Raw genomic sequence first — 25,207 nt, 5'->3', positions numbered from 1 at the left:
AATTTCAAAATATGTGATTGCATTTCTGTTAAAATGAACTGACGCTTGACAAACGGTAGCAAATAACTGCCGTCGGGCAGTAAAATCTTTCCGTAAGAATGAAAGCTGCACTCTCCACGATAGTTTTTACGATCGTTGAATCGAGTGAAGAATTATGGTTTATACTTTTTATTGCCGAAAATATTTTCCGCTGGATTACACTTTTACGTCGGCTTTTATAAATTTGCGTTAAAGGATTCATTTTTATTCCTTCACTCGTATCGAAATGATACGAGTCAGAGAGAGAAGGGCGATATATATATATATATATATATATATATTCCTCGCGCGTCGAAATATATCCCCTATTGAATTTCAAGACATCACTTTCCGTCAGCGATGGCTCTAGACCGTTCGCCGCGCGGTTTTGCAGCTTGAGAATTTCAACATTAACGTAAGCTAAGATTCACTCCAGCCAAAAGCTCCAACCCGGCTCCTCCGTTTCAAAGTCCAATGCATGATTCAGGTGGATCCGAAACTCCTTCGGAGAGTCAAAGTCCCGAAACTCGAGCGACCTACATCCCATAGATCATCCGTGACACGCTTGCGGGGGTCGCAAGTCCTCCGTAAGCGGGCGAGACCGATCCCCGAAAGTCCAAAGTGCATGTGCGGCGAATGTCCGGCTAGGGTAGACGAATGGAGCACGATTCGATCGAGGTAAACTAAACGGTCGGCCAACCCCGCCGACCGTTTCATCTCGCACCTTCACCTTCGGCATGACCACGTCGTGCGCTGCTTTAATTAATCTGTCGCATTTTCGACTTTACCTCACGTTCAACTCGGCGGCATATCGAAGGTTCGAATCAAACTCCTTTCAGCTCGCGATGATACATTGCGCCCTGGGAGTTTGTGCGCCTTGCGAATCCGGGATGTTCACATGTATTTGTATATATTGCGCGAGATAATATAATATTCGTAAAGAACAATTATAATATGTCTGGGAATATACAACTCGAATTGAAACTATAGCCAAAAGAAAAAAAATATATATTATATATATATATATATATATATATATATATATATATATATATATATATGATATAAAATAATATAAAAGAACGTACGCTCAAAGATTATTTTAAGATTCCAAAGGTTCAAATAAATTATAGACTTTTGAAATGAATTCACTTTTTATCGCTTTTAAAATAAATATTAATATTAAATATAATAAAAATAAATATTAATAAACATTAAGAGTATTAATAAAAAAAATTTCAATTCGAGACTTACTCGCAAAATACTAACAATTTTTAATGTTTTACTTATTTTTTTACTTACTTTAGTTTTACTTAAGTTTTTAACAAGCATTTTATATGCATTAAACAAATTATTTATGTGAAACGCTTGTATATTGTAATTTAATGCGTTATGGTTTTAAATAACTGCACGTGAAAATTTCAAATTTGCATTTATTTTATTTTATAATTTATATATAGAGAGAATTTTTATTTAATATGAACATAATTTGTTATAATATTTGTCCTAATATATTAGTGCGTATAATATTTGTCCTAATATATTAGTGCATATTCATTTACACTTCTTAATGTACAAAGGAAAAGTCAAGTATCCATTTATGTTCAATGTTATTAATTTAATTCTATTATTTATTTCAAATATTAGTTTAACACTTTTTGATACTTTTAACACTATTTTATGCATAAAAAACAGAAGCGGAAAAGTTCAATATTAGTCCAATATTTTTTGATTCGATTTTTCGGATTTATATCGTAGCGTCGTGATCGAAGAGACATCCGTGTATCTGTAAATTGCGAATGACCGCAATTCACCAATTTAACGACGACTTCGTTTTTATACAGTAACAAAAATAAATAATCTGCAGAAGCAATCTGAATGATGCTTCTCGATTGGTACGATAAAATCTATCGATTATTGCCGCGTCGTCCGTAATCTATTTTCTAATGTTTCGTGCTGCGAGATGAAATTTTTATGAATATATTGAAGACATTTTTAAATATAAATAAATTAAAGTAAAATAAAAATAAATTATAAATAAATTAAAGTAAAAACATGTATTAAAATGTATTTAAAAAAAATAGATATCTTTAAATATGAATAAAATTAAATTTTTTTATATGTATATGAAGAAACAATAAATATCCCGACACAGAATAATAAATATCGAGAGATGCAATGAGAACAAATAAAACAATATTTTTCAAAAATGACTTCATGAAACAATACTTGCAACTTTTCTAACGTTATATTTTTTTAAATTATAAGTAGCAGGAATCTAACAGTTACATTTAAGTAACATTTAATTGTTTAAACTTGAAATAATAAAATCTTACTTTTCTTTTAATTTTACAAGTATTCATTAAAATAAAAATTATTTCTAATAAAAATTAGAAAGTTGTAAAAAAAGTTTGCGATTTGAGGAAAACAACTTTTAACGCAACTTTTAACGCACTTTCTTTTTTTATACATTATTTTATGTTCTTTCTATCCTTAGTAATTATAAAATGATAATATTATTTTGTTCATTTGATAATGTATTATTGAAGACGTTAATTTCTACTAATAATGATTGATTCCTATGGTTTATAATTATGATAATAAACAAGAGTATAGTGGATTATTTGCATATCAATTTTCTCTGATGATAATCAGTAATTTTTAAACTGGATAAATATTTTATCGTTATATTTGTAAATATTAGTTTATTTATAATATCGTATGTTTTACTTACTTCTCAAACGATATATTTTATATCGGATTTGTGAATATATATAAATATAGCTTATTTATATTTATCTCTTATAGATATTTATCTCTTAGTATGCAAGCTCAAAACTTTGGAATTATACAATAAAATACCAGAAGAAATTAACTGAAGATATATTCAAACTGATTATGATTAATATTATATATGCTTAATAAACAAATAAATAAATAACATTGTACATACTTTTCAAGCGCCCTACAATTATTCAATTCTTTTAAAATTCTTGAAGCGGTATCTCATTTTATAATTCCTCGGAGAAAAATATCGAGAGCGAAAAGATTTCAAGACCTCGGTTCTACTTTGCAGATCCTCTCGGACTTATCTACATCGATCAGAAAGTTCCGCAATAATTTCGTGTATAATCCTGACTATCTTGTATTTTATCATAAATATTATATCATTGAGTGTATTCAGAGGTGGGTAAAATACATTAAATACATTGTATTTAAATACAAAATACAAAATATTAAAAAAAAGTATTTAAATACAAAATACAAAATGTATTTAAATACATATTTCAAATACATGTATTTCAAATACTGTCCATCTCTGATTAATATATTAATTATATTTAACGATGCAATTTTAATTTATACAGAAATGTTTCATTATTACACTTTCGCTATTGCTTCATCATTTCACTTAAGCCCATATTAGACTAGAGATTGAAATTGAGATTAGATTGGAATTTAACCAATAAAAAAGAAGAAAATGAATCTCAAGTTTAGTGAACTTTGGATTGGTTAAATTTCAATATAATTCTCATTTTAATCTTTAATCTGATATAGGCTTTACACGATATCGAATTTATTTATGCACACGTCTCAGGACAGTCGATGGCAGTCTATAAAAAAAAATCAAACCGCCGACAGATTTATGTCTGCGTAAAAAAACTCAAGTAAGGGTCTATCACATTTTTATCATAAAGACACATCTGAAATGTGATTGGATAATTTTCCTTATGCATATGGTTATGCTGCTATGCAAGTTTATTTGAATGAGACCTAAAGATACTGTTACATTTGTCGTACGACAAATTTTTTTAAGTGTGTTGATTGACTGCAGGATAGAAAGTTTCTAAAAACTGGAGAATTGCTCTATCCTGCAGTCAATCAATACACTTAAAAAATTTGTTATATGACGAATGTAATATTATGCTAACTCACTGTGGTGCGAATATGTAAATAAATAATTGTTTTGCGATCACTGAGATCAGATGCATTACACGAAGTACTCATTCTATGCAACATTAGTAGTTTTCGACTGCCATCGATATTTTTTTCAAAATCGAGCCATGATTGGTTGAAACCAATGGACTTATCTTCATATGTAATAATTTCGATGAATTCAGATACTGCAAAGACAATAGACACGATGCTGTTTAATTGATCGTTTCACAAAATTTAAATGTACAAATAAAATTACAAATAAAATTCAAAATATCACATACTCTAAAAAAAGTATTTAAATACAAAATACTCCTCAAAAAAGGATTTAAATACAGAATACAAAATCAATTTACAAAACAAATACAAAATCTATTTAAATACGTATTTCAAATACTGCCCATTTCTGAGTGTATTTCATTGCAAAAAGAGTTATCATTGCATTATTATGAAACTAATTATTAAAACAGTTATATTTGGAATTTATAAAAATACACATATAAAAATATAAAGTACATATAAAATAGATAGATTAAATTTATTAAATTAACTGTGATAATCTTTCACTTTTAAAAATCTTGACGAAAATTCTTTCCTATTGCAAGGATAGGGATTGAATAAGATAAAAAGAAGACTGCCTCGGGAGTTAATCTGCGAGTCATTTACTTTTCGAATCCGCTTTGTGTTGGGACTGCGTCCTCAGTCAATCAGATTTACTCGTTCAAACGTAATCCTCTGCAGGGTGTCTCACGCAACTTGCCTTCTTCTCCGAAACTCCGCTAGATAATGAAATTCCATCGCCACGTGTCTCATTTCTTCTTTCTCCCTATCGTTCTCTTTCTTTTTATCCATCGTATTCCATCTATTTGTTTCTAGATGGACCTGATTCTTCCTTCATCCCCGGACCAGATCGTCAAGGGAGGTCTCCGTCAGATAGAAGCCTTCCGACAGAGCGATGCGAATAAAGTCGGGAGAGGACACACGGGATCTACAAGGCTGGGACACGCCGCGATCTTTCGGCCAGCTTTGGATAACGGATAGGACTATTTCAAGAAGCGGATCGAACGTAACTGATAAAACTTTTGTGAATTGACAGTGTTGAGAGTTGAGACTATCCGTTAGAGCTGTATCCCGTATAGGTAACGTAAGTTGCCGAACAGACTCATGATCTATTTATCACCCTCGTCGTATCTTGTAACGACAGCGTTATCGCTCACTCATCCCGTGGGCGGGATAATTGGACGGGTTGATTAATTGGACATTCGGACAATTGGACGTTTAACGTACGGTTAAAGCCGCGCTAGGTGGGCGGATAAGGGTCAACTGAGTGTGGGCAATGCGGACACCCACGGTGGCCACATATAGGGTAACAAGCCATAAATACACACCGTATAAGCTTGGAATCGCCCGATTTAGAAATTCCATGAAAATATCTCGCCGAGATGAAATTGTTCGAGGGAGAGCCGTAAAAGACGAACCAAACGTCGAGAAATTCCCTCGGTCTTGGTAGATCGAAAGTAAAATCTGAATGTTGAGATGTGTCCCTTTAATTGGCAGGAAACTGTTCAATAATTAGAATGAAGTAGGAAAAATCTTCCGCTGTCTCGTTTAGCAGCGATCGGACTGTTCGATCTCGAAAGTTTGTTCTTTGTAGAACGCGTACTACCTCACAGCGAAACTCGAGATCGGACGGTTTACACATTTAACCGCGAACACTATCGGTTAGATTCTCACCCAGTATTTATGCTAAATATCAACGTTCGTGTTAACCAAAGAAAACTCCGATAGCTACATTTATCGATAAATATCGCGTCGTGAAGATACGGACCAAAGCGCGCCGATCGCTAAGAGAGATCGTTTCGACGAACGCTCGACGAAATGTTTCAGAAATACTCGATACGTTCCAAGGAAAATCGCGATACATGATTGATGAATCGTTAAACAGTATTAAGACTTAAACAATAGAAGAAATAAGAAACGAGAAGTAAAAAATAGGAAATTAGGAACAGAGAATTAAATTTCATATAGAAATCTTATAGAAATCTTTAATTTACCATCAAGGAATATCGAGATTTTCATCGGCTGCAAAAATAATTTTCCATTTCTAATTTTTTTATATTTAATTTCTTATTTTTTATCTCCCGTTGTGTCCAAGCTTTTAAATACGGTACATCGCGGACAAGAGATAATTAGGTTATTCAGAAAACATTACGAAATATTTACGAAACATTTGCGTTCGGTAATGGTCGGTATGTATATTTCTCAAGGCAAGTTTCCGCGATAAGGATGTAACGAAGCTAGATATGGCGATGTCACATTTATATTTGTACACACGTAACTTGTTTGACGTCACAAATCATTAAACCTGAGGCGGTAATGTAAATCTACATATGGATATTCGGGAATAAGTAGCGTGTCATTTGACATTTCAAGCCGTGTGCTCCTGAGATTATATAATCTCATAATTGTAGTAGATTAATTAGCTTATACCAGCAAGTCAATGCTGGGAGGATCAAACTTTAGATGAAGTAATCTCAGTTTGTTACTCAGGAGGATATTGCATTTTCTCTTCATTTTTTTGTACTCTCACACCTTCCAATCCTATTAAAATATTAAATATCAGGTTATGATTCTATCTATTATTACTAGTAATATCTACTATTACATATTATTATATTATTAATAATAATTTTAGCAATAAAACAATAATGTAATAAGCTAGTAGGTTAAAAGACTTTTTAATGTATGTACAATTCTAAGCGAAACCTGTCTGACGGCAGGCACAGATGGGTTTTCAATATATTTAAGTCACTTTGTTTAAAGAAAAACTGGGGAAACCAAGTCGCTAATCAATGTATAAAAAGATGCGTAAATAAGCAAATGAATATTATTTAGGTGCTTTAGACTTGACGAACGTGGTATCACGGGATTTTAATGATTCTTATATGATAAAAATAAATACCATAAGAATAGTGTAAAAGTTTTGACCAGATATGAAAAAAATGATATATTGATGATATATTGATAAAAAAAATGAGATGATGATATATTGATGAAAAAAATTAGATATTAATGAAAGATCAAAAGCGACCAAATAGGCAACCAATCTATGGCACATTGTCGTATGTTATAAAATTAGAATCAACGTTTGTGCAATGTGTAACAGTTTCCGTCTGTTGTATCAGTATATTTGTATGAAAGGGTGAGAATCACAATTACACCATCAAGGTTCATGTCAATAAGATAGTTGTGAAATCATTATTTCACATAGCTAAATATATTTTTTAAGCATTTAAATCTTTTTGATATTATTCAAATAGTTAATTGTAATGTCATTTATATTTTAGTAATTTGTAATGTCATTTATATTTTTTATTGTCAACAGTCGTCTTCCTTTCATTAACATACTATATGTTAACGACTCTTTTCTTATCTCTTTTCGAATCGTTTGACAGACTGAATCAATAACGTAGAAGTAATTTAACTGAAAATCATCGAACAACAATGGTATTAAATGGTAACTTTACATTTTAAGATTGTCAAAGTATTGGCTGTATTTGATGTATTATATCAATATAACAATAATAACAATATATATAATGATCCATCTATTGATAACGAGCCACAAATATGAGATATGTAAAACTATTTTAGCATCGACTTTCATTTGCCAAGAATCACAGAATTAACTGCAAAATAAAAGATATTTCTTATTATGATGAGATTTAAAGGGGAGATTTTATAAAATTTTCAATTAATATTATTGTAATTATTTAATAATTGTAATTTTATTCAATTGCGGAGAAATTTAATTTAAAGCAATTCTACGAATTATGGAGGAATTTTGGAGTATGACTGTTTCAGATTTCATTATGTTACGATTGTAATTTTATATATTGTTGCGCTCATGGCAATCAATTATTCGACGTTCATTCATTCACTCGTGCTCACTCGCGAAATAAGCGAGACCGTCTTAGGAAATGAATGAATTTTATTAATACAACAAGAACAGGAATTAAATGGCAAAAATAAACGCTAAAATTCTCACCAGCGATCAGAATTTCGCCATGGCTCTCTCCGTTATTATTTTTAGAACAACGCATTGGCAGGAAGCGATTTTTTTTTTCCCGTATAACGATGAGCCGATTTTCACTTGGTCATATATATATATATATATATTTTGTTAACTTTATAAATATGACATTCAGGTTGCAAAGTGGCTTAACTGTATTTTCGTGTACTCTAGTAACAATAAAAACTATTTCTCTCTGCTAAAATTTGCCTCATAAATCATACAAATTTTTGATGATATTATGTAAAGTACATGAAAATATAGTTAAGCAGTTTTGTAGTCTAAACGTTGATATATATATATATATATATATATAAAACATATACAAGTCATTAAAAACTTAACGCTTTCAGTAATGACCCTTAATAATTTGCTACACAAGTTATATGCATCTGAAAACAAAATTTTATCTTGTCTTAGATAAGTAGAACTTTTTGTAAATTATAAGTCGACTTTTCATGAAATTATTAATTATTCGATCTTTTCAATTGCAAAGAGATTCTAAGCGAAGAAAGGGTATTTTTAATGTTGAGCTAATAAGAGCTTCGGCAATGAAAGGTCGATCTTCTTGTACGTGTGTATGTGTATACAGTAATTACATTAATTAAATCTATATAGCGAAGAGTTTTATATTTTCCACTGGGACAACGCGTACGTATCTCGACGCGCAAATTAATTTAACTTAAGTAATAGCGAGTACAAACTGTACGATCCGTACGATTAAACCACAATGTTGTAAACGGCTTTAAATGTTTAATTACGTACTAGTCAATTTTCTCCTAGTATGTCACTATCTAAATGAGAATCAGTAGTAAATAAATGAACAATTCCCTTTTATATGTCCCGAATTTATTTAAATTCGGAGATCCATCCCGTGTCTTATTTCCATTAAATTCTGCGATCTTTAAATTCTTAAGAGAGTTGCTACGTGCTCTTGTAAAGATGCATAGCTATCGGCTGATGCACATAGCTTCCAGCTACGTGTATGTAGCTATTAATTATGAATATTTAACAATGTCTCACGTCGAATTATGCGAACAATGAGAACACCCGAGCGATCGAGCAAACATCGGCCCAAATATTCAGCGATCGCATTTATAATTAATTAAGCCGGAACTCATTGCCGTTTGTGTGAGGAATTTATCACGCTGTAACTATCGTATATCTCACTGCGTTATCTGTGACGGGGCAATCAAACAGACGGGGAGAAGGAGGAGATTTACGTTATGATTATTCATGTTTCGTACTGTTTGCGCGGTTACTATCTAATTATGTCACGCACGCCGAAAAGCTGATTTGGGGGGAATGAATGCTGGACCACCTAAAGTGATAACATCTCGGTCGTCTGTCACACGTAGCGTTTCGGAATAAAAGCACAGGCTAAGTATACTATTCGTATAAATTACCATGCGGGATTTCGTCGCAAAGTAAACGAACAAATGAAATGGCATCAATAAGATGCCAACGGTCAGGAATCAGTTGTGACAAAACCGATATTCTGAATAATCAGGAGAAGGTGATCTTAGCAAAGGATAAGGAGAAAAAGGGAGAGAAAGAGGGAGAGAATTGCCGTTGTTATTTGCGACAACGTGGAAATCTCGCGTGATCGCTGGTACAAGAAACTGAAATATAGTACGGCAACCGGAACTGGAAAAAGTAAGTGATGTAGCTAACATGTGGAGAGAGCGGAGTAAAGCATAATGCGCATCTAATCATATCGTGTCGAGAGAAAGATACATTGAAATACAGGAGCGTCCAACGACGACAAAAGGGATGAAAGCATCGAAAAGAGAAACAAGAGGAAGAAGAACAGTTTTGCGAATGAAAAATATTTCTTTGCAATATAAAAGGTATGAGATGTGCGTGCGTATATAAATATAAAGAAATATTTTTCATTCGCAAAACTATATATACACGTATATACGTACGTATGTACGAGAAACGTTTTCCTCATTCTAACGAAATATATTTATTCTCTTTCGAGATATTTTTATTAAAAAATGACATATTAATTACAAACTGGATGTGTTTGTTAAAATAATAATATAATAAACTTATATTTTACTAAAAATTTATTATAATTGATCACGATTATTGATGAACTTTTTAAGAAAAGATTGAATGAATAAACAGTTTTAGAATCATACAAATTGTGTATAAAACTTACTAAACTTCATAAATTCTGAATTTATAAATTTTTTTTTTATATAATAGAAATTATATAGAAAAGATAAAATATAAAAAAATAGAAATTTGTATGTACTCCTTTTTTATTTCTAAAAAGCAGTATTTTTTTATAATATTGAAATATTGTGAAATTATAAAAATTTAATATATAAACTTTAATTTATAATCTCAGCTTATAACAAAGTTGAAGGATTAATCTTACGTACTTTATTAGCAAAGATTAATTGCATTTCAACCCTGCGACTTTGTGCATAATACTCGACATTTGATACGGTGGCTTTGTTATTCTCAAGTGTGAAGCGTCGTACCACAGCCGGAAATTGTTTGTTGCAAAACTCTGCTATCGCATCGCTATAGTGGCCGGAAGTTACTATTGACTTATCGGACCGAGGTACGAAATCTTGAACCAAGATAGCGTGAAAACCCGAGGGATTGAACTCCAGTCGAAATTAACGTAGACGAAAATTGGATTCGTCGTCGACAGGTAATGTGATAACGTATCGAAAATCTATCTCAGATCAACAGATTGCGTTACTTAACGTTTACGTGTCAGGAGTAATTACACGTGCTTCTGCACATTCATTGCATCTGCACATTATTTGTGCCAAAAAAAATCGATTTACGACGCTTTAACTAAAGTACTTTTCCTTTTTGAAATTTCTTTTATGCATAGATTTACAATGTCGAATAATTTTATTTTTATTTTTATTTTTTGCACTGTTCTCGACAAAGATAATTATTATAAAAATCACGTCAGAGTTAATATAAGATTTGAAAAAATTAGATTATATAAAAATATGTAATTATGTAAATGCATGTTTTGAACAAATGAGAGTAGTATATATCTGTTTATTATAAATAATGATGAATTATTATAAATATTTTTTTAACGTACCAAGAGATTGTGCAATAAAGAATTTAAATATGAAGAATCGAGAAAATATGAAAATGATTTCTTTTATTTCCGAGATATTTATTCATTTCAAATGTTAGAATTAAAATTCCTGAATTGAACGGTGCAAGTGTGCAAACATACATATTGCTAGCGACGAGCTTAATGCATTTCTCTTGTTTCGAACTGAATTAAACTCTAACAAGAAACTTTATTTCTCGTTGGGCTCGGAAAACACTTTATCTCTCTTGAATAATTTTGGCAAGATGGAATTTTAGCTATGCAAAATTTACGATGCCGTTTTTTTATATTTTTTTGAAACGTTTGCTTTGAACGAAAAAAATGCAAACCCGCACCGCCAGCGGTTTGCAATTAAAACCGAGAGAAATATAAATATTGTTTCGTTTAATTTTAGATACAATCTACGTGTAATGGAATTTGTATTTGCATTTCTCACAACAAGATAATAAAGTAACAGAAAGCGATGCCGTTGAGGAAAACCGCGTTAAAATTAGTTCGTCCACTCTAACAATTCAATCAGTGAAATGAATCTAGTTAAAATGCAATTATCATCAATGCGAGAACGTTAAGTAGGAAATAGGCTATCTTAGCTGGATGAGATTAGTAGCACTACTAATTAAAGAGCGTGTAGATCCAGCTCGTTAATCTCTGAGATAGCAATCTCAATGACGTCTTCTCGTGTTTCAATCCCTTACCGGCTTCCATTTTCACGAGTTAAATGTATATTCCGATAGATGGAAATTAGAATTATTGCTCAATTTTCTTGCAATTTAGAATTGGGGGAATCTTATTCGCGGGAAGAATGTAAAGATTATTATGATTCACTCTCATAATAAACGTATCAGAAATTGTTCGTATCTATCGAAGGCAAACTAGATCTTCGATTATCAGCGATTAATAATAATCTTGTATCAACTAACATATTATTAAATGACTCGCAATTCTAAGTCATGTGACTCATTACTACTATTACATAAATCTTACTCGATGTCCAGTTTACATATAAAATAGACGACTGTAGATAAAATTAGATAAAAATGCTTATTTATACAGAAGTTGCTTAATTTTGATAATTCATATCTATTATCTTTAACTTTAATCGTAATATTTCTGAAAAAATATATAGGAACTCTTCAAACCATGAAACTTTTATAAAATATTAGATATTTCATCGTAAATAAAAAAGTTTAAGAAAAAGGAGGATCGCAGGGATGAGAGATTCAGAACAGGCGATTATTAATAGTAACACTAGAAAATACTAATTGATATATATAAACATAATTTATTTTAAATAAATTCTTAACATAAGACCATCCTTTTAAATTTATATAATGTAATACTTATGACATACAAGATCAGAATAGTACGTACTCGGATAAAAATACATATAATCCCAATATTGTATTCCCAATACAATATCGTCTGTTGTACTTTAAAAATTTTCTTGTGACAATCTTCCCGTCGCAGACGTAGAATGAATCTTGTCGGTATATAAATATAATGTACATGCGCTGTTCTATGATCGCAAGAATCCTGTCGTAGCATACGCTGCAGAAGGCTACTGTGTAAGCATATAGTCGATTTGCAAGCTGTGCTCGCATACGGCGCATGTGCTGGAATCAGCAGACATCAGTTCTAAGTTCGATAAATCCTTTTGTGTGTGTGTGTGTGTGTGTGTGTGTCAGTCTTTTATTTAAATCTACTGTATAAATGATTATATCTATCGTTCAGACATAAATCTTGTGTACATGTGTCGTGTTTAAAAAAAAAAAAAGAGAAAAGAAAAATTATTAAGTTGCCGTATAGGAGGTCAGAGCAAAACTACAAATGTATATATGAGAGATATATTATGTACACAAAAACGAATTTATTTAATCCTATTATTATCTTATTAATAAGGAAGAAGTAATCCTTTTATATTATTTCACACGGTCGAGATAGCTTGATTTATCTTCTTATTCCTTTATGTATCATTTCTCTGCATGCCATGTAAAAAGTACATTGCCTGCTTACTTCATATAGCATTATTTCTCCGTCGTGCTATTTTGTAGAAAAAAAAATTAAAATAATCTATAAGTATTTACGGTATGCGATGCGTGTGCGCAGGTACACGCAAGTATATTGTGAGAATTGAAAAGCAAGCGCGTATGTGTATATACAAAAGCAAAAAATCAATGAAATATTATCGAAACAGCTTTTGTAGATTTTTATACTATTCCATTAGTTCCGTTTCTCTTGATGATCTTGACTGATGCTCATGGGTTTTAAATGGAATGATTGGACGAGTTGCAACGTGTGATTGTAAACGGAAACCGCGTCTTGCGATACCTGAAAAGGAAAAAAATATTTTAATTTCTTAATTACTCGTATCTTATACATATTAATTTATTAAAATTAATAAAATAAATTAACATAGATAGAAGCATGATGAAACAGATTTACAAATAAAAAAAAAAAAAAAAAGACAAGAAGAAATAATCGTAGATACAAAAATTAGCACAATAAGAGCAACAATGTACGAAATATTTTGATATGCATGCAAAATATAGGGTATTAATTTGAGATTATTGTTAAACAATTAAAGTGTGAATTAAGGATTATAAGAAAAATATTTGATAACTTCAACTCTTTTCAAAAACTTAAAAAGACTACTTATAATTAAAAATAATTGTTCATAAATTTCTGAAAATCTTGAAATAGAAAATTGAAATGTGCATGTTTCACGTTTTTTGTGGCTATTTTAAAATAAAAAATTCTATTATTATTTCTATTATTATCTATTAATTCTATTATTATTATTTTTTTTTTATTAATTGTGTAATTTATAAAAATCTATATATTAATTTCATATGTAAACTTATTTTTACACATAACAATTCTTTGGATTTAATGTAAAGATGGAAGTAAGAATATTAGGGATTTGGATAGTAACTCACCGACAGTTACAATGCGAATTGCATTGCGGTCATAAATAATGAGGATTCCGTTATTAATAAGGTTGGTGCCTCTGGTTCTGACGACCACCCCTTTGCTTGCCACCGTAGCCTGAACCTCCTGAAACATACCGGCATGGCGCATTGTTAGTCTAATCACCCGGTCAGCTGCATATATGGCTCGTTTATCTTTATAAAAAGAAATTGGAGTAAATATATACGTCTAGAAAGTATGTATATCAACTACAAAAGAAATGTTAAGTCGCGTAAGAACTTATTTGGAAAGTAATAAAGCTAGTGACAAATATAAATATAAGAGAGAAAACTCTAAAGTATCTATATAGAGGCTACAGGCTAAGGTAGTAAGCTGCAGGCTGTGTAATTTAATGCTTTTCCCATCTTCCATGTTTTTAGAGCTATGGCTAAATATAAGATTAACATTCAATCGGATGCGATCGTTAGACAATTCTATCCTATTTACGAATTTAAAATTTATTTATGGATATATGAACTCATTACATCTGACATACAAAAGAAAACTTTTTTTAGAATATCCAAAATTAATCAAAATATGCGCTTCATGATAAAATTGTGTGTTATGTAATGAAGTTCATTCTTTTATATGCGTTGTTAGAGTTAACTGGAAGATAAATGATAAGAAATGATCATGAATAATTTATATTATATGTAATTATATATACGGTATGTCATAATTTGTTTCCAAAATATACTTGGACATAATTCAATTAATGATCATTTCTATCAATATAGATTAATTTACTGTTTATCTAACTTTTAAAATTAAAAGATAAAAAGTAAATTAAAGAGATTAATATTATATATTAGAAATAGATGTCTTCCTTGACGCATGCAACCGAAATAAATCATTAATCCCCAAGGAATTATATTAATTTCTTCCCTATTACATTTCATTTCTTTTATATACATATAGACATTAATATTTATTCGTGAACAAACAATATAAAAGGTGAAAAAGAAAGAATAGAGCAATAAAGAATGGGCAAAACGAACAGAGATAAGGAAAATGGAACTTTCGATTTTGAATAATGTAGAAAAGTAACACACAGATGAATGTGTACGAGAAAATGCATGTGGGCGAAATATATGTCATTTAAAACGTGTAATTATATGGGTTAGGGGATAAATGTAAAATATAAAAAGAAGGACGCTACAATGCGTACCTTTACCGCGTGCGCCACCGCGCCCGCCACTGTAGCCTCCGTCGTAATTACCACTGCCATAGCCATATCCATCTGCATTTCATGGAACACACGGTATAAAGAGACAATGGGATCAGTGCATCTCCTTTTATACTAAACTGTTTATGCACTTGGCACTCAAAATAAAAAAAATGTAAATATATTCAATAAAGATTGATTACTTTAAATGATACCACTTAAACATCCAATGATAATTATTATATTGTTTCAATAAAACATATTCATGAAATATATTCTGAAAACAAGTTAATTGATTTGCGATAGATTATTATAAATAAACGAAAGACAATTATCTTTCAAAGAGTATTTTGATTTTGATTTTCAAACACAAATAGTGATTGTTTGGTAATGCTAATATTATAACGTAATGTTGTTTCATAGCAGGTTGCATGAATGTAGAAATAACATGCGTATAGAATTTACATAAAAAGAAATAATTTATCATGTTAAACTCATCACTGTATCAGACAGAGTATATGTATAAACAAAATTATAGTTGTATCGATAATATTGTAATAATCTCTTTAAAAATTGAAACTATTAAATTAAAATTAAAATAAACTTTCTTTTTATTTATATTTGACATAAGGTAAAGTTTTGAAATTTTAAAGTTAGACGAAATATGAGAATATATAGAGACTTCAATTGTTCGTAATTTAGGCTAATTAACTTAGGCTGTGTTTGTAAATTCATTGTCAGTATTGAAAATCTATAGAATACATTACGTAGACCGTTTTCAGTACTAGTAGTGAATTTACGAACATAGCCTTAATGGATTAAGTAAAGAAACCATGGCCCAGTAAAGAAATTTCGGAAATCATAAGATGGAAAAGTAGCTATTACTATTCTCGTATTGTCACAAGAACATGTGTCATCGTGAATGAGATGATCGTTAAAATGTGAAAAAAATATGATGCGTGTGAGGAATGTGACAGAATCGAAAGCAGGATTCAAAGGTTAGTTTCATACAATAGTGTATTGCACAGTTTTACTTTAATCTATTAACTATTAATTTTTACTTTTAATGAATGATTATATATTAATATTGACTAGATATTGATTAGATATAATCAGCTAATTTTAATAGCATATTATATTGATTGACTGTTAGTCAATCAATACAATGTGTGCAATTATGTCTTTGTTTTGATTGTTTAATAATCAAAATATAAAAAATGCTACCGTTAAAAGTAAACATTATCTCTCTTCAAATACACTATTGTACATTATATTAATTTTGTTAACTGCATTTGTAATTATGTATAAATTAAATATCAATAGAGTTTTAATATAACTTAGGAAATGAGAGAACTAGAGTTTGTTAATTGGTTATAATGCAATTAACACAGCCAACGCTTTGGAAATAAACAATCTAAAATAGAAGATAATGTGGATTATATTTGTTTTGCATTTTTTCAAGTCCTAACAATTATGAAAGTTATAATTCGTGATATATCAAAAGAATATATCTGAAAAATATTCTATGAGTTTGAGTCACTAGTTTATGTAAAAACTTGCAATTGATAAAAAAGTTAATTAAACAATTATTTATATTTATAATTTAACTGTACAAAAATGATTTATCCTTTAAGGCTCAGCTCTCTCGCTGCAATCATATTGAATTATGACTATTAAATTATCAAAGGCGAGAAATGACATGTAAAAAGTTTCTTGCGTCGTATAGCTTTATTTTGTACTTTTCCCTTAAAAACATATTTTCATATTTTTAAAACTTGTAAAAAATATCAGAAAATAAGGTTCCTGTTCAATAAATCACGTAAAAGTGTAAAATAATTCTTGAAATAATGATACACGGTTTAGCAGAAATTACTAGATTACTAGAGCTAGTTGTTTTTGATAGCTGAGCAGTGACCATTATTTCAAGAATTATTTTACACTTTTGACGTCACTTACACTTCACGTGATTTATTGAACAGATATCTTACTTTCTAGTATTTTTTACGTTTTAAGAATACGAAAATATGTTTTTAAGGGAAAAGTACAAAATAAAGCTATACGACGCAAGAAACTTTTTACATGTCATTTCTCGCCTTTGATAATTCAATATGGTTACAGCTGAGCCTTAAAGGATAAATCATTTTTGTAGTTAAATTATAAATATGAATAATTATTTACGATGCAAGAAACTTTTTATGTCATGTCATTTCTCGTCTCTGACGTCATACAACTCATGTCGCGCCGCGAGAGAACCTTAAGTTAAATAAGATAAATATATCAGTACGAGTAGATCAGAATTGTCATTGATCTATCCGTAAACCAACACATTCCTATATCCTAATATCTTATGATAATTTATCCATAATACATACATAACATTTCTGATCATTCCATTTCCATTTCACCAAATAATATATTAATGAAGCAGACAATACATTATGATATATATCTAATATACACAGAAAAAAATGTTATCGGTTAATCACAAAAAAAAAAGGAAGAAAAAGATAAATAAAAAAACAATTTGGATGCACGGAATGAGGAATAAAATCAGATTTGATGCATATATTTTTCTCAGATGTCTATAAAATTTATCATAATCGTCTTCCGAATACACTGGGACGGTAACAATGACTAATTTAATTTAATTGTTATATAATTGCTTTTTTTTTCGAAGAAAAAAAAGAGAAAAAAAGCGTAAAATAATATCAGTAACAATCGACATAAATACCGATTCTATCGTTGAACCTAGTAAGTTAATAAAATTACCGTATCCACTGTAGTCGTAGCCGCCGTAACCTCCGTACCCACCACCACCATAATAGTCTCCGTATCCGTATCCATCATAGCCTCCGCCATATCCTCCTTGGCCATAGCCACCGCTGTAACCGCCGCCGTAACCACCTTGCCCCCATCCGCCTTGACCGAATCCTCGGCCTCTACCACCTCTGCTGCCACGACTACCTCGACTACCGGGTCCACCGCGCATACTAATCATCCCGTCGGGCTTAGGTGTTGCTTTCTTCACGTCAACCTATTCATTTAAAATATATAATCACTGTTGTTCTATATAATAGAATATTCTATATATAGATATATCTATACTTAAAATCTTGTTTTTCATAGACCAACTTTATTATACATTAGATAAAAACAAAAACCGTTCATGAATATGTATTGCATTAGCAATTTAGAAAAATGAATTTTACAAACATCTGATATTTAATTAGTTTTATAAACGTCTGTTTACTTACTTCTTTACCATTTATCGTTTGTTTTGAGGTCTTCAAGAGTTCATTAACCACTTGTTCAGATTCGAAAGTAATGAAACAGAATCCTTTCCTCTGATTTTTTGTTTTGTCAAATGGCATCTCCATTTCGACGATCTTAAAGATTTATGTGTTTGACATACTCGTGAAAAATACTTGTTTATAATTACAGTTATAGTATACAAAAACAATAAAATATTTACAGTTCCAAATTGTGAAAAGAAACTCTTGATGTCATCATCGGAAAGTTCTGTCGAAAGCCCACCGACAAATATTTTACCGTGTCTGGCTTTTGCTTTTTTAGGATCAACTTTTTTATTGTTGATAATATGATCACCAGCAGACATAATCTGGAAAATAGTTTTACTTTTAATTTTTAAGTATTTAATAATTGCTTATTAAAAAAAATTGTTATACAAATGTCTCAGAAAAAAAAATTTGTCGTCATAATCATTCAGTAGCAGAACTGACATTAAGTATCATCATCTCATAAATCAGACAAACAGTAATATTACACAATTGTTTTATATCGCGATAAAATACATAATTAAATACCTTGTCAAGAGATTCAGCTTTAGCGAATACAATGAAGGCAAATCCTCTCGATCGCCCTGTATTTGGATCTGTTTTGACATTGATACTTTCAATATCACCATATGCGCTGAAATGTTCTCGCAATTCCTCTAAAAACGTATAAAATACTTGTAAAAATATTTTAGAATTTATAATTTATATCGTTTTGAAAACGATATAAATAATTCTATTTAAACTCAGTACAAAATTCTTTTCACATGACAATCGTCATCCAAAGGTGTCCTAAGAAGTTTCATCATTGTTGATCTCTTTTTATTGCGCATTTATTTTTTACAAAACTGCGAAGAGAATCGTTTAAAGATAATCTCAGAACGAAAGTTACTTACTGTCTGTCGTTTCCCAGCTTAAACCACCGACAAATAATTTCCTGCGAAAGAAAAGGAAAACAGAAAATTAAAACCAACAGAAGCGAATAAAAGGTACATTTTGTCTTGACTCTTTAATCATTATTGCGAAACCGAATATTTATAGCAAGAAATTTACGGTTTAATATCTAAATAAGATCGCCATTCAGGCTTGCGATGTTGGCAAATTCTCAAAATCTCTGCAACTGCGCGCAAAAAAGTTATCTGCAATGAAAACGGTGAAGGACAGCGTGTGTCAAATGTATCTCGGCCTCTTTCGCAAGTGACTGTTACAAGTTACAAAATAATCATAGTCGGGTCATTAGTCAATGTATAACTTGCGCGTTAGATGCATAACTTCATCGTCTCATATCTTATCGCATTTTTCTTTCACTTTCTTAACACCGATATCAAAGAAAATAAGAAAAATATAATGAAATTTGAAAATACCTATCGTTCAGAGAATCCTGGTTAGCCCCGGCCGACCTGCAAAGCAACGGAACGAATTTATTTCACCAGATGAATTTCTCGAATGTATTAATTAATATTAAAAGATTAAGACCGAAGCAAAAATTTGATTTTTAACGAAACGATTCCATTTATTGGAAAAAAAAAAAGAAAAAAAAAGGAGATAAAAAGTGTCGATTTAACCCCTGGAAAGACTAGAATCAGTGTTAAGGTATGAAAAAATTGAATGTAGACGATGTGCAAAAAACGTAATAGACCTGTAGTGTCATTCGCAAAAGGGGCACTGGGATCGACTATCGAAAAGATTTATATAAATGGGAAATTTTATCCAGTTAAAATATCGCATATGTGTGTAAGACTAAATATATATATAATATATATAATTATGTATATCTACAATAAACTGCACAAGTTTAATCTACAGCTAATTAAATCGCCTAATCGTCGTAATTTAGAAAAGATTTCTTATAACAAGAAACATAATTACAAAATACAAAGCAATTACAAGAATAAAAAATGTCAGTCCTAGAATAAACAAGAATTGATGAAGATAGCTTACGATATAGGCATCTGTCCTTTGCTTAAATTGTTATAATTAACAACCATGAGAAGACTGCTTTGCACGCCATAGAGACCTTGATTCGAATATTCAATTATAAAGAAAAAAAATGGAAAAAAAAAACGAAAAAAAGGGGAGAAACAAAAAAAACTTGGAAAAAGACGTGTGTGTGTGTGTGTGTGTGTGTGTGTGTGTGTGTGTGCGCGCGCGCGCGCGCGCGCGCGTGTAAAAATTAATGTATTGAGAACAAGATACTATGCATCGACGTTTGCGTCGAGAACCCGAGCAATAGTTACAGAACTCCAGTTGATATATCAGCTGCTCCTAAGGAAAATAAGATTTAATTTTTCCAAGTGGTACTCTGACTGCAGATTCGCCCAAAGAATATGGCATATGCTAGGATAGACTGCAACTCTATATCGAAAAGCTAAAAAGATTGTTTTTACATTACGATTGAATGACACACGACTCTTGATACTTTCAATCGATATATCTATGTATATATAATATAGATGGATATTATATATATAATATGTAATATGGGATATTAATTTATATTTATGCGTATATGTATTTTATATTTGTTACATATATGTTAAGCTCTGTTTCTTTCTCATTCTGTCTCTTTTCTTTACAATGTTCATTGTTCATTTATTTACAACATTCAACAAATTGTGACAATGCAAGAGAAGATCTCAACTTCTGATATATATATATATATATATATTTTCGTTCTTTTTCTGTATTCTAATGAGTTGCTGCAAGCTTGGCTTTTAGATCTTTGTTTTGTTTGCTGTCAACAATTGACGATAATTGATTTACTTATTATATTCGACTCTTTATTTTTTATTTATGGCTGGTGATAAATACCGTTGGCACCAGTCACTCGCCGGTAATCAGTTGTTGGTCGGGTTCACGTTTCCACCTGCGAGCCGCCCGCCATGTGAAAACCGTTGTTGATCACCTGCAGATCAAGCCACATAAACTGGGGTTAATGGCGTTCCGACCTACTGGAGGTTTAGGTATTTCGTCCCTATGATTCTGTGCTTTGGTCACGCCCAAACAGCATTTGCATCGGAAATTACTCTACGCGTGACCCAGCAGGCAAGTGTGTGTCTGTGCGAGACTTATCGATCTGACGAAATTAATTCGAGTTCCAGTGCTCGTGTTGTGACGGAACGTGACGAACTTGAACTTGAACTTGACGTAGAGACTTCTCGCAAGAATTCGGACTCGGAAATCACTGCATAAGGTTTTTCGGTTTCACATTTCCCACATTAGCGTATGTATATTGTCAATCGTAAGCAATTGACTGTTACCAGAATTCAGCTGCAATGAACGTACGAGGATAGAAGAATTCGGCTGGCCAAAAAATATACTCGAAACTTTTAGGCTCTATAAAAACATTACGATTATATTATTTGCTTAATGACATTGCGTTCGCAAAAACTGATCGACTGCAGAATCCATCAATTTCTCTTTATCGATTAAACAACTACAATTAATAATTAAGTAACTAGAGAGGGATAGAAACAAGGAGTTTGATACACAAAATTACGAAAAATTTCAAAAACAGATAAATGTACACCTCGCAACAACAGCACATATAAAATTTACAAACTAGCAACTTTTATCGTCACATATCGATGTCTTAAATTATTCTTGCGTAATACAGCATGCAAATATATGTCATTCCAATCTTTGATTATTATAAATATTAGAGTGACGTAGAGTGGAGCGCGTCGGCGTTTTTGGCTGTTTACTTCCGTTACTTCACGTGAAAATCATGTCCCTCGATACGAAACATATCTTTAGCTATGGAACAGAAGAAAGCGCACATCCCCAAATTCATATTCAAAACATTGTAGATATATAGGCGATAGTAATATTTACACAAATTCACTTCTCTTTATACTTCATTGGTAAGAAGACATTAATAAACGATATTTACATATGAATACAGAATTTGTAGATTACATTCGCTTTCGGAATTTTATGTCCTGAAAAAGTTTTACGCACCTTCAAGATCGATTCAATCGAACGATGCCTTACTCTTTGTTTGCAAAAAGATACCCAAAATTAGCGTTCGCAAAAATCCAAGGCTGTGGGAATACAAAGAGCAAAAAACGAAAAATGAAAAAAATATGAATAAAAGAAAGAGTAGATGCAAAAATTTCCTTGACAAATAGAATAGATGGCGACGGAAGAGAAAGAAAAACCGAGGGTGAGCGTATAATTAAATCGCAAAATATTTACACAGACAGAAAAATCCTGTATTCTCTCGTTAATAAGAACCGGATAAAAAACAATGTCGGTTGGTCAAATTCATCCAGCTCAAGATCCCGTTACGCTGAAAAAAAGGAGCGCAGGGAGAGGGGGAGAAAGCAGACGAGAATGTCTTAATCAACATTTTGCATAAAGCGGGACTTTATGGGGCACATTGCCTTCTCCCTGATTTATACAATTTTCAAAAAAATATATTTAATCATTCTACTATTACGTCGCAAGTGAATTCATTCTTTTTTTTCGCGCTCACAAGGAACAAAGATTTCCACGTGTTCGTTAACGGAAGTGACGAGCGCGCCCAAGTAGCGAAGCGCGGCAGGAGTACCACGCCGGTTTGATTGATATTTCTCGGCATTCAATGGCCGCTGTGAATTCGCTATCACGTTTTATTCTATCCGTCTTATCTCTCTTTCTCTTTTACGATGCCTTGGGCGCGCCCTTCCGGGCCAGCAAATCGGCGCCTCCACTCGTTTCTTACACACCGCCATTGTTACTGCCGGCCTCTTTTGTGAAAAGAACCTGATCGCGAACGAGAATCGCTAAAAGACGGACATTCGCGTGCACGGCGCGCCACGAGGAAGCGATGAGACCGTATCGCCGAAACGTAGGCGTTCGTCGTCGCGCCGATGCGAACGGATTACGTTTCGCCGCGGACCGCACGCCTTCGCCATTTTGTGAGACGCGTGCCTGCCGCCCGCCCGTCCGCGCGCGCGCGCGCGCGCGCATATCTCGTCGCCGCGTCGCGAAGTTATCGTCGGATTTGCGCGATCGCCGCGGTTAAGCGCGCTGAAGTAGTACGCGATCGCGCAACCGGCAGACAATCGACGAGCCGCGGCACGAGGGTAGACAAACCGGGAGGGGGGAAGAGGCGGAGAGGGAATTACCTGTCTTCCTGAGACTCCTGATTGTTTTCCGTGACATTGTTCTCGCCGTTGTTCTCGGCCTCGCCATTCTGTTCCGCGAAGTTCTGCTCCGCGATATCCTCGCTGAAATCCTTATTTTCCTGATCGGCCATCGTGCCTGCTCTCTTTGTCGACTTTACCTGCGTGATACGGTGCGACTCGCGGCACTACGGTGCACACTGCGAGCACAGAAAAAGGGCTACTCGAGCGTTTTTCCGATTGCCCGATGTACGTCCGCACCACTAGACTGCCGAATGGAGAAGGAACTGCGACGCCGTGCGCCGCTCCGAGATCCTCCCGGCTCGTGATTCAACGCGCGAGGCATCTCGGGATGTTCGCTCCCTCCGTCCGGATGACGACCAATCGCGTGGCGTCGTTCAGGCCGTCCGACGTGTCTTCGGCTCCCCGAGACTCGATCGCGTCAAATATCACGAATTTTTTCGCGCTGAAATGCGATTTCATCACGTAAATCTTCTGGTTAGATGTAAAACAATATCTTGATTATGAAAATTTTTATTTAGCCTTTCCGATTCGTTCTCTGTGAACGAATGAGAATGTGAAGAATGAAAATCTTTCCATTGAACGCTTTCTATTTCATTCATGAATGTAAACAATGAGAACTCTTATGAGTATTTAATTCATCCTGAATTCACACTTTTTTGTTTATTGAACTTTATGACTGAGTTGAATCATCATTTGTAGTGAGTACGGTATTAATGAAAACATTAAGAACTAATTTATTAGAACCATTTTAAATTAAATTTATTTCTCAGATCTAATAAATGTAATGTTTGTATAAAAAAAAAAAGCGAACTCATCATTAGCGAGATCTGTAAGCAAATTACGCTATAACAAAAGTGCCTTGATATGATAAGTTCTGTTCCATCTACAGCAATTAAAAGAATTGCTAATGGACGATTACATGAGATCAAAATAAGTCGAATACTTACGTTCCTGATTGCGTTCCGATCGATGGCTAGAGAGTGCGTCATTGGCGGGAAGAGGCAGGAGGGAGGAAGGAAGAGGCGAAAGAGAAGAGACGGATTTAGCAGCTATGAACAGCACACATTGAAAATTTTGGTGATGTGATGCGACTGATGGGAGGAAAAAGTAACCAATAAGATTGCTAAGAAACACGATTCTCAGTCATTGACCAATGGTAGAAAGTAAAGAATCCCGCTTATTATTGTTGCAATTTCCTGGCATTTTATTTATATCCATTTATTTTTCAAAAATTAATAAAGCAATGTCCGGCATTCGGTATGTGAATTTCATCACAATATAGACCTCTGGAACATGAGATGAAGCGAAATAATGTTATTTTTCGTTGCAACGGCGACTTTTTTTTATAAAAGTACCGTGGCGCTGATATCGGTTGACGCGGATATCGCCATCTATGTAGAACATGCAGTACTCAATATTATAAAATGTTCATATTTTTATCTCACTTCGGTCAAGGCTATACAAGTGTGATGATCACCTGAGGCGAGATAACAAAAATCGAAAAAAAATATCGATTAAATACAT

General features: G+C 32.4%; 2 protein-coding genes and 1 non-coding gene across 11 annotated transcripts in view; 1 reads left to right on the top strand and 2 right to left on the bottom strand.

Annotated features, from left to right (window-relative positions):
* LOC105427092 (QRFP-like peptide receptor) overlaps positions 1 to 8,863 on the top strand; it is a 79,411-nt gene extending 70,548 nt beyond the window's left edge. Inside the window, exons 11-12 of one of the 2 annotated variants that reach the window (XM_089080400.1) lie at positions 506 to 696; positions 4,831 to 8,863. In XM_089080400.1, coding sequence (XP_088936526.1) covers positions 506 to 578 — 73 coding nt within the window. In that variant the 3' untranslated portion in view covers positions 579 to 696; positions 4,831 to 8,863. The remainder of the gene's footprint in view (positions 1 to 505; positions 697 to 4,830) is intronic. The other variant, XM_011638669.3, reaches the window with a different exon arrangement.
* Positions 8,864 to 12,956: 4,093 nt separating this feature from the next.
* sqd (RNA-binding protein squid) lies at positions 12,957 to 23,984 on the bottom strand. 8 transcript variants are annotated; one of them, XM_011638665.3, is made up of 10 exons: positions 23,663 to 23,982; positions 19,916 to 19,951; positions 19,448 to 19,488; positions 19,083 to 19,210; positions 18,731 to 18,877; positions 18,513 to 18,644; positions 18,070 to 18,292; positions 15,262 to 15,333; positions 14,063 to 14,180; positions 12,957 to 13,454 (listed from the first exon to the last, which is right to left on the bottom strand). In XM_011638665.3, the coding sequence occupies exons 1-9, from the start codon at positions 23,791 to 23,793 to the stop codon at positions 14,116 to 14,118; spliced, it is 975 nt and encodes a 324-aa protein (XP_011636967.1). In that variant the 5' UTR covers positions 23,794 to 23,982; the 3' UTR covers positions 12,957 to 13,454; positions 14,063 to 14,115. The 8 variants fall into 8 exon arrangements, with proteins under 8 accessions (XP_011636967.1, XP_088936531.1, XP_088936527.1 ...); XM_089080405.1 differs by lacking the exon at positions 14,063 to 14,180 and having other exon boundaries at positions 23,663 to 23,984; XM_089080401.1 differs by lacking the exon at positions 14,063 to 14,180 and having other exon boundaries at positions 18,028 to 18,292; positions 23,663 to 23,983.
* Positions 19,293 to 19,365, bottom strand: LOC112552640 (small nucleolar RNA SNORD58). The gene has a single exon (XR_003096708.1). It is a non-coding gene; the product is annotated as a small nucleolar RNA SNORD58 (small nucleolar RNA).
* Positions 23,985 to 25,207: the final 1,223 nt, after the last annotated feature.

The sequence above is a fragment of the Pogonomyrmex barbatus genome, unplaced genomic scaffold, assembly GCF_055798465.1.
Source record: "Pogonomyrmex barbatus isolate J1 unplaced genomic scaffold, ASM5579846v1 scaffold3, whole genome shotgun sequence".
Classification (NCBI taxonomy): domain Eukaryota; kingdom Metazoa; phylum Arthropoda; class Insecta; order Hymenoptera; family Formicidae; genus Pogonomyrmex; species Pogonomyrmex barbatus.
The sequence above is the reverse complement of the archived record's forward strand: the minus strand, read 5'-3'. Positions and strand labels throughout refer to the sequence as shown.

What these genes read in the sequence shown, in the direction of transcription:
- sqd (XM_089080401.1), bottom strand. Translation starts at nt 23,793, where the DNA reads ATGGCCGATCAGGAAAATAAGGATTTCAGCGAGGATATCGCGGAGCAG. An exon ending in CAGGAGTCTCAGGAAGACAG is followed by an intron (nt 19,952 to 23,662) that starts GTAATTCCCTCT and finishes GTTGCTTTGCAG; the next exon opens with GTCGGCCGGGGCTAACCAGG. An exon ending in CGGTGGCGCACGCGGTAAAG is followed by an intron (nt 13,455 to 15,261) that starts GTACGCATTGTA and finishes TTTCCTTTTCAG; the next exon opens with GTATCGCAAGACGCGGTTTC.